Source organism: Hetaerina americana, unplaced genomic scaffold, assembly GCF_022747635.1.
Source record: "Hetaerina americana unplaced genomic scaffold, ioHetAmer1.1.p SCAF_6, whole genome shotgun sequence".
In the NCBI taxonomy this organism is placed as follows: Eukaryota; Metazoa; Arthropoda; class Insecta; order Odonata; family Calopterygidae; genus Hetaerina; species Hetaerina americana.
The window spans coordinates 72,070,089-72,085,411 of record NW_027287205.1 but is presented as its reverse complement, the minus strand read 5'-3'; the positions used below and the strand labels follow the sequence as shown (position 1 = coordinate 72,085,411).

At 33.2% G+C, this 15,323-nt stretch overlaps 1 protein-coding gene across 1 annotated transcript in view; it reads right to left on the bottom strand.

Moving 5' to 3' along the window:
* Positions 1 to 15,323, bottom strand: part of LOC139695078 (fibrillin-2-like) — a 104,059-nt gene that overhangs the window by 18,336 nt on the left and 70,400 nt on the right. Inside the window, exons 28-38 of the mRNA XM_071593702.1 lie at positions 14,850 to 14,988; positions 14,644 to 14,757; positions 14,299 to 14,457; positions 13,797 to 13,991; positions 13,494 to 13,622; positions 10,990 to 11,238; positions 8,832 to 8,980; positions 5,385 to 5,493; positions 5,060 to 5,224; positions 4,683 to 4,790; positions 1,527 to 1,706 (exon numbers count right to left, since the gene is read on the bottom strand). Coding sequence (XP_071449803.1) covers positions 1,527 to 1,706; positions 4,683 to 4,790; positions 5,060 to 5,224; positions 5,385 to 5,493; positions 8,832 to 8,980; positions 10,990 to 11,238; positions 13,494 to 13,622; positions 13,797 to 13,991; positions 14,299 to 14,457; positions 14,644 to 14,757; positions 14,850 to 14,988 — 1,696 coding nt within the window. The remainder of the gene's footprint in view (positions 1 to 1,526; positions 1,707 to 4,682; positions 4,791 to 5,059; positions 5,225 to 5,384; positions 5,494 to 8,831; positions 8,981 to 10,989; positions 11,239 to 13,493; positions 13,623 to 13,796; positions 13,992 to 14,298; positions 14,458 to 14,643; positions 14,758 to 14,849; positions 14,989 to 15,323) is intronic.

Below are 15,323 nucleotides of genomic sequence, written 5' to 3'. Positions count from 1 at the left end.
GCATATACCACAAAGATCACAGTGGACAAAAATTACTGCAAATGCCTTAAAGCAAAGATTTACAAGGTGGTTTGAAACGTGTCCACAAAAATGAACTTCATACTTCACTTTTAGGGATAGAACATTTTTATTTTTCAACATAGTCTCCATTTAGGCTTATAAATTTTTAAATGCTGCCCCAGCTTGTTGATCCTTTCCAAAATAATATGAGTGGTTTAAATTTGCAAAATAAGTATTTAATTCCAAAATCAAATGTCTCTCCTCATTGGAATAAAATTATCTTCCCACCAGTTATTCATATTGGACGACAAGAAGCTAAAGGGAATAACATCAGGAGAATAGTGGGATGGGAATGAGTTGGATTTATAACACACATCAAAATTGTGATCACAACGTCAGTAAAGCTGAGGCATTGTAGTGATGGAAAAGGACTTCTTGTCAGACATTGCAGTCAACTGTGAACATATTTCTTACAACATGGTTTACAAGTTTCTCTTTAATTTTTCTGCAGGATTTGTCTTTCATAAATAGGTTTGATCAACACATTAACTTCTCCTTCATTCATTTTTGGGAATCACTCAACTAGTTTGATTCAAACAAAAGCCTAACATGAACCAATATTAGTAAGAGACCAATGTATAATAAAGTAATAGGCCAATATGGTTGAAATTCGGTGTGTGTGTGTGTGTGTGTGTGTGTGTGTGTGTGTGTGTGTGTGTGTGTGTAGCTTCAAAGGATGCAAGTAACCAAAAATAATTGTATGATGTGTACCAATCTGTGCACATATCTGATGTGTTTCTCTCTAGTGTTGAGCACACTTTTCAAACTATCCTCATAAGAATAAACTGTAAGAAGACACTATTTTAGGACCATTCCTTCATTTCATCTTGCAGAGGCACAAAGAAAAAGGTAGCACATTACCAATGCAATAAGTTACCATCAAGTTACAATGATGGCCCTACCCTTGGCCATAAAAAGAAAATTCTTGGAAGGAAGTACCAAATGTACAGTCACATTAGAATTGTACATTTCATGTTCCACTTGACCATTTTCTAAAAGGATAATACATGTATTGATAATGAAGTGACATGTAATTTATTTAGGAAGTATTCGTGTAATTGCATTTGCATATGTAGGAACCGCTTTATTTGGAATCACGATAAATCAAATTGTTTCAAAGTGTTAGTCATAATCAGCAAGAAAAAATTTAAAAAGGCACTACATTGAGTACTTAAAATCACCAATTATTGAAGAAAAAAATCATTCCCCTTAGTATCTTCAAAAAGTATGAAAACATATTAAACACATGCCAAAATTTAATAAATACATATAACTACCATTAATCAGTTCATTAATATCATGATAAGTATTTAAAAAATCAGCTTTTAGGCTTATGCACAAATAATCAATTTTCACCAATCATTACATTTCACAAAGCACACATTAATGTATTCTTCACACAGTTAAGTGAAACACATTCATTACAGATACAATCATAATAACCTTCTACAAGCCTAAGTACTTACCTATACATTTCTTCCCCGTTTGATCAAGAACATACCCAGTTGGACATTCACAGCGGTATGACCCATCTGTATTGATACATTCACCATTGTCACAAGCACTGGTCATAAAATTGCATTCGTTCAAATCTTCTCCAGTATCACCTCGTCCTGGGCCTTGGGGACACAGCTTAGCAAACTCCACTGCAGTAAAGAAAATAGAAAATACTTGGTAAAAATTTCATAAAGCTATTTAACTAGAAGTTTGGAATGAAAAACAATTTCAATAACATTGTTCTATGCATGTTAACTTCGGATTGAAAATAATTTCAAACACAATTCAAAATGTGCTCCGTACCTGATACTACATGCAACAAAAATTTCATTAGAGATGAAAAACAAGATTAATTTAGTCAACATTTTGTAGTAGAGTTAAAGTAGCATATTATTGTATTCTCAATGGAAATTCATTTTGTCCTCCAAATCCAAGCAAGCCAAAAATGCTGGAAAAAAGATTTTGCAAGCTAAATGATTGAAAAAATCATGACCTAACAAGTGAATTAGTTTGGAAATAAGTACAGCAAGGTGGATAAAAAATATTGCAATTCATTTCAAAACCCTTCACTGAAGTCTTTATAGATAATTAAATGTTTCACTTTCTCGGCACCTATTGCTTGTGAGTAACTTATCTTCGCTGCAGGAAATTTATATTTGTTAATAAAGGGGTGCTCTTAGGAAAAATTACATAAACCAAGAAATATGCATTAATAAATATGTTCAGCTATTTATATTATCATAATAGGTTTATGGAAATGGCTTGAATGGTTAGTAGTTGATTAAATAAATGAATACAACAAAGGGTTTTAAAATGTTAAAAAAGTGCTGGATTCAAGTATGCAGACAAACCCTGAATCCCTAATCCTGATAATGTGGTTGTATGTGCATTGTGCCTTGATAATAATAAACCATTAATTCCGGAGTGTGACCACACTGAACTTCATAGGCATATATTCTTTAATGTTTTACTGATTCCATGATCATTATTATAGGTACTGAGATAGTTCAATCAACACTTGAGAGAGCATATAGCTACACTAACATTCTTGTATTTTGATTTGAGTCCAAAAAACTTAAGGGAGAAGCTTTACTTTCACATTCTTCACTTTAATAATATAACTGGAGGAAAAGTTCACAAGAGAGGTATTTTAATATTAAAAAATTAGTAGTGATCTGCCTATTTGAAACGAAACAAGTACCAGAGTTTGCCATTAATTACCAAACTAATGTGCCTCATAAATTAAAAAATGGAATAATGAGTAACGCTGGATTTGATGCATGGTTTTTCCAGCATGTGACATCTTCCTTGGTCCTATTTCCTGCAACAAAGGATGATGCCTTAAAGTGCATCATGAGGCTTAAAAGTAAACCAACAGTCGGAATCGATGATATACCTACTACGATTATAAAAAATGCTTCAAGGTAATAATCAAACCCTTAAAATTTGTCATGAATGAGTCCTTCACAAATGGTGAGTTTCCAGACTATCTAAAAATAGCAAAGATAAAACTTATTCTTAAAAAAGGGAATGAGAATGATAATAGCAATTACCAACCATTGCCCTTATTTACTAATTTTTTGAAAATCTTCAGTCCTTAGTGAGACAGGCTTATGAAATATATCATTAAAAATAGAATTTTTAGTATGGAATAATTAGTATTCCAACAGGGAATAGGTACTCATGATGCTTAGCAAGTTTTCTTAAAATAATAATGACTTCTTGGGACTCAAAGGAATACTCTGTTGGTGTATGCAATGATCTTTCATGTGCATTTCATACTGTGGACCATGACATTCTTCTAAGTAAATGTGAATGCTATGGGATCAGGGGAATTGCCCATAAATGGCTTCAATGACATTTAAAGGGCAGGAAACAGATGGTGGAGGTTTCTGGAATTAGAGTCAACAACATTATGATAAATCACTTATCAACCATAGAAACAACAAGTGTCGGGGTACCACAAGGTAGCATTCTTGTGCCATTATCATTTACATTATATCAATGATTTGCCTAGATATATTGAGAATAAAAACATAGTTCTGTATGCAGATGATACAACTTTACCAATGAGCCCCAAGGACCCTTACTTGTTGCAAGTTAAGCTTGGTAGCTCATTATTGCTCTTGGAAAAATGGTGTAACATTAACAAACCACCAGTAAATGTACTAAACACAAATTATATTCAATTTGAAAAAAGAAGGGAAGTGCCTCAGTTAGACCTCTAATTAAAAGGCCAACCAATAGAAAGGGTACACAGCACCAAGTTTTTAAGTTTTTCTATTGATGAGCCCTTAAATTGAAGGATCCATACCAATGGCCTATGCTCCACTTTGGCAAAAAGTGAATTCATTCTATGAAATCTTATAAACATTGTAGATGTAAAAATACTGAAAATGGTTCACTCTGGCAACTTTCAGTCCGATATGAGCTTCAGAATTATTTTTTGGGGAGCATCACCTGTCTTCTGCAAAGTTATTATAATGCAAAAAAGATGGATTAGGTATGTAGCAAAAATACCCCCATGGCAAACTTGCAAACCTTGTGCTAAAGAATTGAAAATTCTAACTTTACCTCATCTATATATTACCTCTACATTTTACCTCATCTATCTATGTTATAAATGTATGAATGTTATGGATAATATAAAACAACAAATCACCAATGCTCAAGTAGATAGGCATAATACTCGGCAGGGTGTTGATGTACATTTGTTCTGCCACTCTTCTGCTATGTGTAATAAGAGTTCCTTTAATGTGGCTATAAAAATTTTCAACTAGCTGCCACCAGACATAAAATCTGGTCCTTCTAGAGGTACATTTCAGAAATATCTCAAGCATTTTCTGATAGATAAATACTATTATAATGTGGAAGAGTTTCTAGAGTCTTCAGAGCACTGAAGCAGCTGGTTGTTTTTTCTCTGACTTTTCCTATATTTTACTTCGTTAAGTCCGTGGACCAATAAATATTGTTATTATTGGTAGATAGCTCAGAAAGGAATTTTTCAAATTCAAATTCATAATTCCATCCAATTCTCAATAAATCAGTATTCATATAGTCATTATATTCCAGCAGACTTCAAAAATAAATAAAACATACATATTTTAATGACAACAATTTTATACCTGAGCCCTCCCTTGGGCAATGTTCACAAGATTTTCCCCAAGACACTCCCATGGTACAACAGCACTCCTTGCGAGTAATGGAGTCAGGACGAGGCAGGACACATTTTCCTTTGAAATATAAATAATAGCATATGTTTATTGCTTTAATATCACTGGAAAGAGCTAACCAAAATAATTTAACAAAACTGCTAATAGGTTATAGCTGATTTGAAATCTATCAATGGCGAATATCAGTGGTAATTTAAACCATTTTTGCATATCTAATACATGCATTTGCCACAAATTATACAATTTAATTGCTGCATATTTCTTGATCAGATTTGTGAAAGTGATTTGGAAATTTTTCATTATGAATGGATGTTCATAAAAATACATACCTTGCCTCATTCCATCATAACAGAAATCTTGTCTTATATCAATGCATTTCATTCCATTGTGGCTTAAAATATACCCTTCTGGACATTCGCAAATTACACCTCCTTCTGTATTCACACATCTACCTCCCTCACAAACTCCAAAATCCTCCTGGCACTCGTCAATGTCTACAAATAAATGGAAAATCACCATATGTTAATGCAACAAAATAGGAATATGAGCATAAACAGTTAAAGGTAATGAATTTAATATTTGAAAGATTACAAGGGAGTACTAGTTACCAACAGAAATACAGCACTTTTTTAAATGAGCTTTTATTGTAAATACCTTCACAATAATTTCCATCAACTTGTAGGGAATAGCCTGGAGGACAGCTACATGCAAACGATCCCATTAAGTTTTGGCATTTACCAGGTGGAGGACAAGTTCCAGTGACCTAAAAATAGAGATAATGTTTTAAAAAATAATTATCTGAAGTAATAGTTTCCAATACATATGCATACATTACATTATATATCCAATGGAGTATCATGGAGTATCAAACGCTGTAAATTTGAATAGGATTAGTACCTGCTTGCAAGTAATACACATGATGTTTGAAAATACTGAGCAACTTTTTTTTGATAAAGATACAGCAAGATCGGTAAATTATTATTAGCAGTAGACTACCAAAATAGGTGAGTTTTCATTGGACCTAGGGTTTCCACATTGCTTTGCTTCCATGCCCTGCCTAACACCGCGCAAAAATATCACATCACCATAAACCACTCATTGACTCCCCATACTTTCTAACACCTTTTGTGCTGTTCCAAATGCTTATTCCTTTCTTCATTTTTATGCAAAGAGTTCTTCCTTTTATCACAGTCTTTATATTCCCTTGCTCCTCATTATCGCCTAAATAGATATTTCCTACCTTCTAACTTTTCCCAATAACCTCCTCTCCATTTTCATGGCTAGTATCAATACATTAGGACGTTTACTAACATTCTATATTTTACATTATTTACCAAACCCATATTGCAAAATACTCTAATTTATGCTTGTCCTCTTTCCTCAATGAAAATATTACATAATCAAATAAACCTACAACCTAAGTATCCAAAATCTTTTCCTTACATATTTCTTAACTTTGAGTCCCTTCCATAAACTCCTTCTTCCTAATGCAATTCTTCAATTAGCATCTTTCTTAATTTCCTGCTAGTCATCTAAAATACTTCCTAAATAAGAAGTGGAATAGAATTTCTCTCCATTTTCGGGGTCTTCACTACATGCGTAATTGTTGTTGATGACACTTTTGCTGGTGTTCTAACCAGGGTCTTCGGGTTGAAGGTGGTCTCCTTTGACTTGAAGATGCTGGTTGGAACACCAGCGACACTGATGTCAACAATGTTAATGTACGCATTAAAGACCTAGAAAATGGCGAGAAACCCTACTGATATATGCTGAAGAAACTAAAGAAACACAGTTGGCAGTTCCCAGCTCTTCAATGCTTATGTTTAACTAAATCTTTTCAATTTTTGACTAGCTCGTTATTGTCATTTTCATGAGAAACCATGGCCTACAGCCTACTTCACTGCATATCCTGATTCACCTTTCAATAATTTTACCTTTGAATTATAAGTATTGGAAAGATTTTAGATATGTCGCCAATTCCTCTATCTACTCTCACTCTCTATACTACAGGGTGCAGCAACATAACTTCCTTTTTTAAAGGGGCTTTGCTAAATAAAAAAGGAAGTTATGTTGCTACACCCTGGCTGTTGCTTTGCGGAAATGTTACCTTTAAATGTCATGAATATATTTTCCAAATATGTATATTTTTGACAAATTCCAAGAAACTGCGTGAGATGCTGCAGCAGTAACCTTTGATGAAGTCATTCGCTAATGTGCATTGAAATGCAACAATTTCACAGTGTAAAATTTATTTACCTTGACTGGGATTCAAACCCGGATCCCTCTATGTCCAGCCGAGTGCTTTAGCCTTTAGTTTTTCATTCGCTAATGTGCATTGAAATGCAACAACTTCAGAGTGTAAAATTTATTTACCTTGACTGGGATTCGAACCCGGATCCCTCTATGTCCAGCCGAGTGCTTTAGCCTTTAGTTTTTCATTTTGTCACAACATCTTGTTCCTTTGAAGCCCCCAAAATTTCTGAGTGTAAGAGGATGCTGCGATAGGTTAACTGGCTAAAGCACTCTGCCAGGCATCGAGGGATCTGGGTTCAAAACCTGGTCAAGACGAATGAATTTTACACTCTCATATTGTTATGTATATTGAATTTCTCATACCCTGGATATCATTAAATTGTGAGATCTTCAGGCATAAATGTATATTCTAACACTTCTTATATTAAGAGGGTAGTGGAGAGGGAGTGGGCTAGAGGTAATTGGTTACAGAAAAAATGTTTTAGACAGAAAGGTGGAGGGCAGGAAAGATTGTAGATCACTGCATAATAACAGTTGAGGGTTGGATCCAGGAGCCTCTGATGTTTCATTTGATTCAATTTTATTTTTAGACCACATCCACAATGCAGTTCTTCATATAACAGAACCCAATTCCCTTGCATTAAAATTAATCCTTTGAACTGAAAAAGTATGCACAACAATTTTGAAAAGCCTTTCACAATAGCGCAAACATAAATAATCTGATCAGTCAAACTAAGGGCAATGTGAAGAGGAGAGACAGAATTGTAAGATTTTTGAGTTCAACTGAAGATGTCACAATGCAATGAATCAGGGTCATGTGCAATAAAATATTAGCAGAAAAAGTTATTTCTTTCAATTAGACTTTTGGAAGAAGAAAAATGTATCCTGGTAGCATTTCATATTACTTTCTATCCGTGATTTCATTATCATTACAGAATCAAATGTATCCCTCCCTTTTCGAAACCCAAATTAATCTTCCCCAAATAGTCTTTAGCCTTCTTCCCAAACATTTTGTTGATGATTATAAGCACAACCTTTAATAAATATGAAATTATAGTTATCACCTTACAATCCTGACATGCTGCTGCTTTTCCCTTTCTTTTGGATGGGGAATTAATGCTCATCTTTTGAATCTAGATGTGAATTTTCAGCATTGTTTTTCATTTGAGTAACCTTTACTCCATATATTGACATCAGGAAAAGCTTAATTTGTTTTAATTGTCTTACACATTGACAAAATTTTATTAATTTATTTTTTACCAATTTAAGTGAGAATTTACTGACCAGTAAAACAATGCAAAAATTTCAGAGTGTAAAAATCATTCGCCTTGACCTCGATCCTGTTCAAGGCGAATGATTTTTACACTCTGAAATTATTGCATTGAAATGCATTTTAGCGGATGACCCGTCAAAAGTTACTGTAGCGGCATCCCTTGCAGTTTCTTTGGAATTTGCCAAGTAAAAGACTTAGTTTAATCCAATTCAATTCTGGCAAAATAAATTAGTATTTGCCCTATTTTACACTTCCTCAAATTTACATTTTCCCAGAAAATACTTCTGACAAGAGTAAAATAGGCATTATGTATAGGAGAAATATAAATAACCGTTTCACAAGAATTATACAAAAATATTTTACACTAGAGCTTTAAGATTAAATATTGAAACTGACCAATTTTTCTGTCTAATTGGAGATTTGCTACCTAGGTATTTATGGAAATCATAGGGGTACAAATAGGCAAAAATTATGGAATCACTTAATTTTTAATGCTGTGTACGTGAAAATGAAATAAGCAAACTATTGGCATAGATTCCACTGAAGATAATTAGGAAAATATGATGTTTACATACCTCATGGCATTCGTCTATGTCACGACAGTATTGGCCATCTGCACTGAGAGTATACCCATCAACACATTCACAACTAAAAGAGCCAATTGTGTTGCGACACCGTCCATTTCGACATAAATTATTTTGCATAATTCTGCATTCATCAATATCTGAAAAATAAAAAGATTTGTTTAAATTTCCTGAGCTTGAATTGTCTGAGAACAAAATGTATACCTCTTAATAAAATTGAAAGCATGAGTATGGGGGCTAAAGGACTGCTGAAGCAGCACAAAACTCTATTTTCAAGGGAGCCAACAAAAAATTTACAAGATTTTTATTGAGCAATAGCTACAAATGTTATATCAGACTAAAATATTTATGACAAAAAATTGCAGGTTATAAATTACATTTCCTTAATCACAAGCTATCAAATGCACAAAGATTTTTTATATGCAAGATTTAACAAGTAAACAAAAACTTCTTGGCGAGACAATTTAAGCAATAGCCATTTATGGAAGAATAAAAGGATACAAATAGAGATATGTTCCTGTTAAATAAATTAAATATAGGATAAAGCAGTAATATAAACAACCCAAATTTTCAGTTTTTGTTTTGTTTGATGCATAGAACAAAGATTCATACATCATCATATAATACACATGTGCATCTATATTTATATAGAATTTATTCACTGCATGGAAATCATAAACATAGACATCCAGTGACCTGAAAGAAAAAATCTCATATAGTTGAAAAAAATTGGTATACCTATTGGTATCAATTACTTCCAAAAGTGGCTTTATTGTCAGGGACATTTGCATTCTGTACTGCCGGGATGAAAATGTTCGTAATGACACAATACCTCACACAAATTGCTGATATCGATTTTCAGCACAGCAAAAACCTAATCTCAAAGATGGCACAATGATTTTCATATTCTGAAAATGTTTACTCTAAATGAGCCAAAACCAAAAATTTACCTCCCTACATATGTGTGAATAATGATATGCAGCATAAAGCAAAAAGGCCCTGATTCCTACTAATTTTTTATTTTCATATTTTGCTTTATTCAAATCAATCCATGACTATTGTGTGCAAAATAGAAGCAAAACAAATTGTTTTAATAAACATTTGAAAAACAAATGTATAGTTTTTTACTTATTAAAATGTACATATTGAATCCTATCTATCAAAATGATGTGAAATATGTACTTCATACTAAAATGATTTTCCAAACATTTGAACAAAAATCCATTGAGACTGAAAATATAAAGCATTGGAAAGAATTGAAAGCACTTTCCTGAACTAATAGGTAGTAATTTAATATTGCTATTGTCCAGCTAAAAGGTTTTCTTAGCAGAGACAAGACTATTTTCAGAAGATGGTCAGTAATATTAGTGTATATTATTCATACAGATGCTGACAAAATTAAGTTTAGGTTTGGAGTATTCTGTTTTCCAATGAACACAGCAGAGTTCACTGTATTAATGTTTTGCATGACTGATTTATTTCACTGATTCTGCATTAATGTTGCATACATAAGTCAAAACAGTATGGATAGGCGTTAAAGAAGGTATATATATATCAATAGACATGAACTGGTTGAATCACTCATGTAAGTTACATATAATTGAAGAATAATTAATTCTTATAAGGATTCAAATTTAAATACATCATGGCAAAATATAACTTTGATGAAATTAAGTAGCTAAAATACTGATGAAAGTAAATCTCAACATTTTTCCAAATTATATTTAAAATTTACAGTACTTACTCAAAGGATCATATGTAAAAATGTTTGAATGTGACAGATATGAAAATGGGGTAGAATGTTAATAGTACCTAATTGACAGAGAAAGTCTCCTGTCATCACCGAAAATCATTTTTTTACTTTCCATTATTTATAGAGCTATTCAAAGTGCGTATGTGCATGCAGATATCAAATCAATTTATTTTTACGGAGAATTTTAACGAATGAAAATTCAAATTTCAATACATTTTGATGTATTCCCAGACTTTTCATGTTTCCTAGGGTTGATGTTTGATTTTCCATACTTTCCCAATGTTTACATATTTTCAAGGCTAGTGAAAAGTCCGACCAAAAAATACTTTCATTGGGTTTTTTTTAATAGCGTCAAATAAAGCATAGAACTATACAAAACATCATGTACCTCCTTACCAATGCAGTCATTACTATGGCTCAGCTTAAAACCAGGAAAGCAGTGACACTTGTATGATCCAACTGTATTTACACAAGTTCCATTATTACAAATATTTGGATGCCTTTGACACTCATCAACATCAACACAAGAGTCCCGGTTGGGTGTCAGAGCATATCCTGGATGGCAAAGGCACCGGAAGCTACCTTGAAAGTTGTTACAATCTCCATTTCTACATATGCCTGGTCTGTCCAGGCATTCGTCAATATCTGCAAAAGATGGAAAGGATTAATTTAGCTTCTTACACCCTTTTTAAGACTGACTATATTAAATAATGTTTACTTATACCATAAAGGGTTAAGGCTTAACCCTTCATAGCTTAAGGAAATATTATTTCATATAGTCAGTCTGCAAAAGATTCAAAGACATCATTGAACAATGGTTGAAAAAATTCATCGGATAACCAATTAGAGTATGTTCATAGTATAACCTCTAAGGGAAATGGGAGAGTTCTGAAATTTTCCTCATAATAGAAAAAGCTTCATTTGAGTACACTTATTTAATCCTACAGGTGAGAAGACCCAATTATTTTATTGCCCCTCTGCATGGTAGAAAGGTGATGGACCAAGTCCCTCTCTTTAATGTTAAGGAAGAGCAAGTAGGGAGAGGACTCTTACAATCTCCTCAGTACCTTCTCTTTCCTTGAATCACAAGGGGTGACCACCTCAGAGTGCACCTGCATGACTCACCAGGGGAATTGTAAATTCTTGAAATCAATTTCTAAACTTTTTAACGTTTGTACAAAACAGATCTATTTATTTTCCTTGTCATAGTCTGGTTGTGACACCAAACTTCATTTATATCTGTTGATTTTCAGAAACATAATGTTTACTTATTGACAGTGGTAAAGAATTGTAAAGAGTGACCATATCTCATGATAGTGGAATGGAATCCCTACTGAGATAGGTACGAATCAGTTTGGAGGAAGGAAATGATCCTCTCTTGCTAGGAAAGAGTTTGGGTCCTAAATATAAGGGGCTCTGAGGTCTTGGAGCAAGCAACAGTCAAACATACATGAACATTTTTCCCGCGTTGCCCTTGCATTCGTTCAAATATTTACATAGGTATTCCTAACCCTAGTAAAGGTAATCTGATCCTAATTACAGGATATATTTCGTACCATGAATGTTTTACATATTTAACAAAGCATTGCCAGATAATTAATTATAAACTCCATCACCAATATCTTTTCTATCTATTGGAATTCTATCAAATGGCATAAAACATAGTAGTAGTAAAGCACACGGTCAAGGGTATGATTGAAAAGGCTACCTTCTCATGGAATATGAAGTCAGCATGAATTTTTAGTACACCTACTTTGCAGCCCTGACCAATACACTATTACCTTACTGATATGATGTGGAGTCTGGATGAAAAAACATTGAAATGTGCTTAACCTTCTATGATGCCCAGATTGACAGCTGGATGAAATAGAAATTCCATTAGCTTATGCCTACACACTATACAGTAACCATACAGATTTGAAAAATAGTTTAGTGACCAGAAAGGCCTTTGAACAGTGGAGATGGGCTTTATTCAGAGACTCTTCAAACTCTCCAAAATCTTTGTGGAGGTAACAAAGTGTAGTGGAATTATTTAATTGCATAAATGTGATTGCAGTACCATCACAAGGAGCAGCACCAAGATGTTGGAGCCTCCTAGGCCATAAAAAAGTTAGCCATGGATATAACCAAGTGAGCACTCTCTTATGGGTCACTCCATGAAAATATCCACGCCAAATAATATTACTATTGTTCTCCTAAGAATTTTTGATTAATTCCTTTACATATCATGGACCCATCAATATCCCCATTTAAAAATGACTGTAACAGAATGAACAACTCGCAAAGCTTAAGGGAGGACAAACTCCTATGAAAGCTTAAAGGAGTTGCCACAACATTAATGACAAGAAAATGCCTCCATCATTGTAGCATAGAGCAGTGGTGATTATTAATAGTGAAATCAATTATTAAAAAAACATTCACAACATTTTTTTTTTATTTTAGAAATCATGTAAATTGCAAAACACAATAAAATTAGGCAAAATATTTTTCAACAGAATAAGTGTGATAAACTTTTGAATATCAAAGTGATTCAACTCATTTAAACTGCATCCATGTCAAACACTTGCAATATTTTTAATTTTTGTATGTAAGGAAAAATAATAAATATAAATTATACGAAAATGCAAATGTATAATTTAACATGAAATTAAAATAGAAAATGATCTAGCAATATTTCAGTTCTTTTTCTCGTTCATATTAAAATAATTTATGTATGAAGATAGGCACCATATCTGTATCTAATGGTATTAGTTAAGGCTATAAAGCTTAAGAGAAGAGTTTAATCTGAGGCATATCAATTTAGTCATTGATGGATTGCCTCAAAACTTTTCATCTATGTGATTTCAGAGATTTAATTGATAGAGGTTAATATTAAAAGTATAGCTATGATTTCAACACACCTATGCAATCTCTTTGGCTCATGCTTAATTTATATCCTTCAGGACACTGGCATTCAAAAAACCCTGGAGTGTTTATGCATTGAGCATTCCCTCTGCAAGGTCCAGGTATTTTGTTACACTCATTGTCATCTGGAAATAGAAGAATATATTCAAATACACACGCATCATAGCCATTAATTGCATTCACAACCACATAGGTAAATGCATTTTAATTATTTTAAGTAAGGTAAGTATTGCAGAGGATTTCTTTAAAGGCTACAATATAAGGATATTAATTTCAGGCAAAGGATAAAGTGCTCTTACCAATGCACTGATGTGAATCACTGTCATATATATATCCTCTATTGCACTGGCATTCAAAACTGCCTGGTGTGTTGATACACGTTCCGTGCTTGCACATTTGGGGCATCAGATGGCATTCATCAATCTCCTCAGACCTGTTAGTCAAAGGATTCATGATTTGCCCTGGCTTTGCCCCACATAATGTCAAATAATCTCCTGAAAATATAATAATTTCCTAATTTATACAGAAAAAATACAGAAGTATATAATAACTAAGCTAAAACTGGATAAACATGATCTTTCTCATGATGAAAATTATTAATCTTTGTATGATAATTCTTAAATAACCAAATGAGCAGCACATCAATGAATGTCAGCTAAAATCCATATTCATTAGCAACCTCTTTCAAACGAATATACAACTAGTGCTCAGGAACTCACTGTTTGGACATACATATGAATTGAAGACACCCCTGCAGATTAGGAGAGAGTCAAAGAGAAAATTAAACAGAATGATACCTACGTGTTCCAGGACGAGGGCATTCTTTGCATGGCCTCCCCCAAGCTTGCCCCATTGAACAACAGCAAAGCATGCGTGTTTGTTCTTGGGTCATTGGTTGAGTACAGACACCATCACTGAATTCCAGGAAGCACTGCTCCTTCCTCATATCTACACACTCCTCTAGTAAAATGGGTAAATGGAATTGTAACTGTATGCATGTCAAATCTTAAAATGTCAAAAACTCATTTTTTCTTCAAATTATCACATGTCATGCCATAACAAAATGCATTCCTAATCCAAATTCATGCCTAAGGATAGATAAAAACAATTACTCAAAATATGCAGAGTTATAGGCAAAAAACTTACTTCCATTTGGCATTAGCATGTATCCCTCGGGACAGATGCAATGATAGTTTCCATTTGTGTTCACACAAGTGCCTACTCCACAAATATCTGGGTTTTTCAAGCACTCATTTACATCTGCAGGGAATGATTATGATATTAAAAATCAAATCTATGAATGCTCAGGTGTAGAAAAATCAATCAAAATATCACAAATATGTCAAAAGTACCTATGCATGATGTATTTGAGTTAGCTAATTCATACCCATCATTGCAAGAGCACATGAAACTTCCAAATGTATTGGTGCAGTGGCCATTCTTACAGAGATTGTCCATTTCTTCACATTCATTGATATCTTCTAAAAGCAACTGCAAAAAAACATTAAATGCTATGCTTATTTACTGATACCAGTACTAAGACATATTAAAATTAGCTGCACCAAAACATTGGTACATATTTATTTAGGTATTTGCAAAATTCACAGGCAGTCAACCATCAAGTTAAAATTTTAATGATAGCCTCAAAAAGTGTCATGAAGAGTGGTGCATGAAAGCATAAGAACTAGGAACACCATGAAAGTTTCAAAAGAGCTAAAAACTATAACATTTACACAATATTTTTATGCATAAAATTGTCATTCACACAACTATTACATGAACTTAAAAAATAATTTAAAAAAAAACAAGAGTCAAAATCTCAAAAC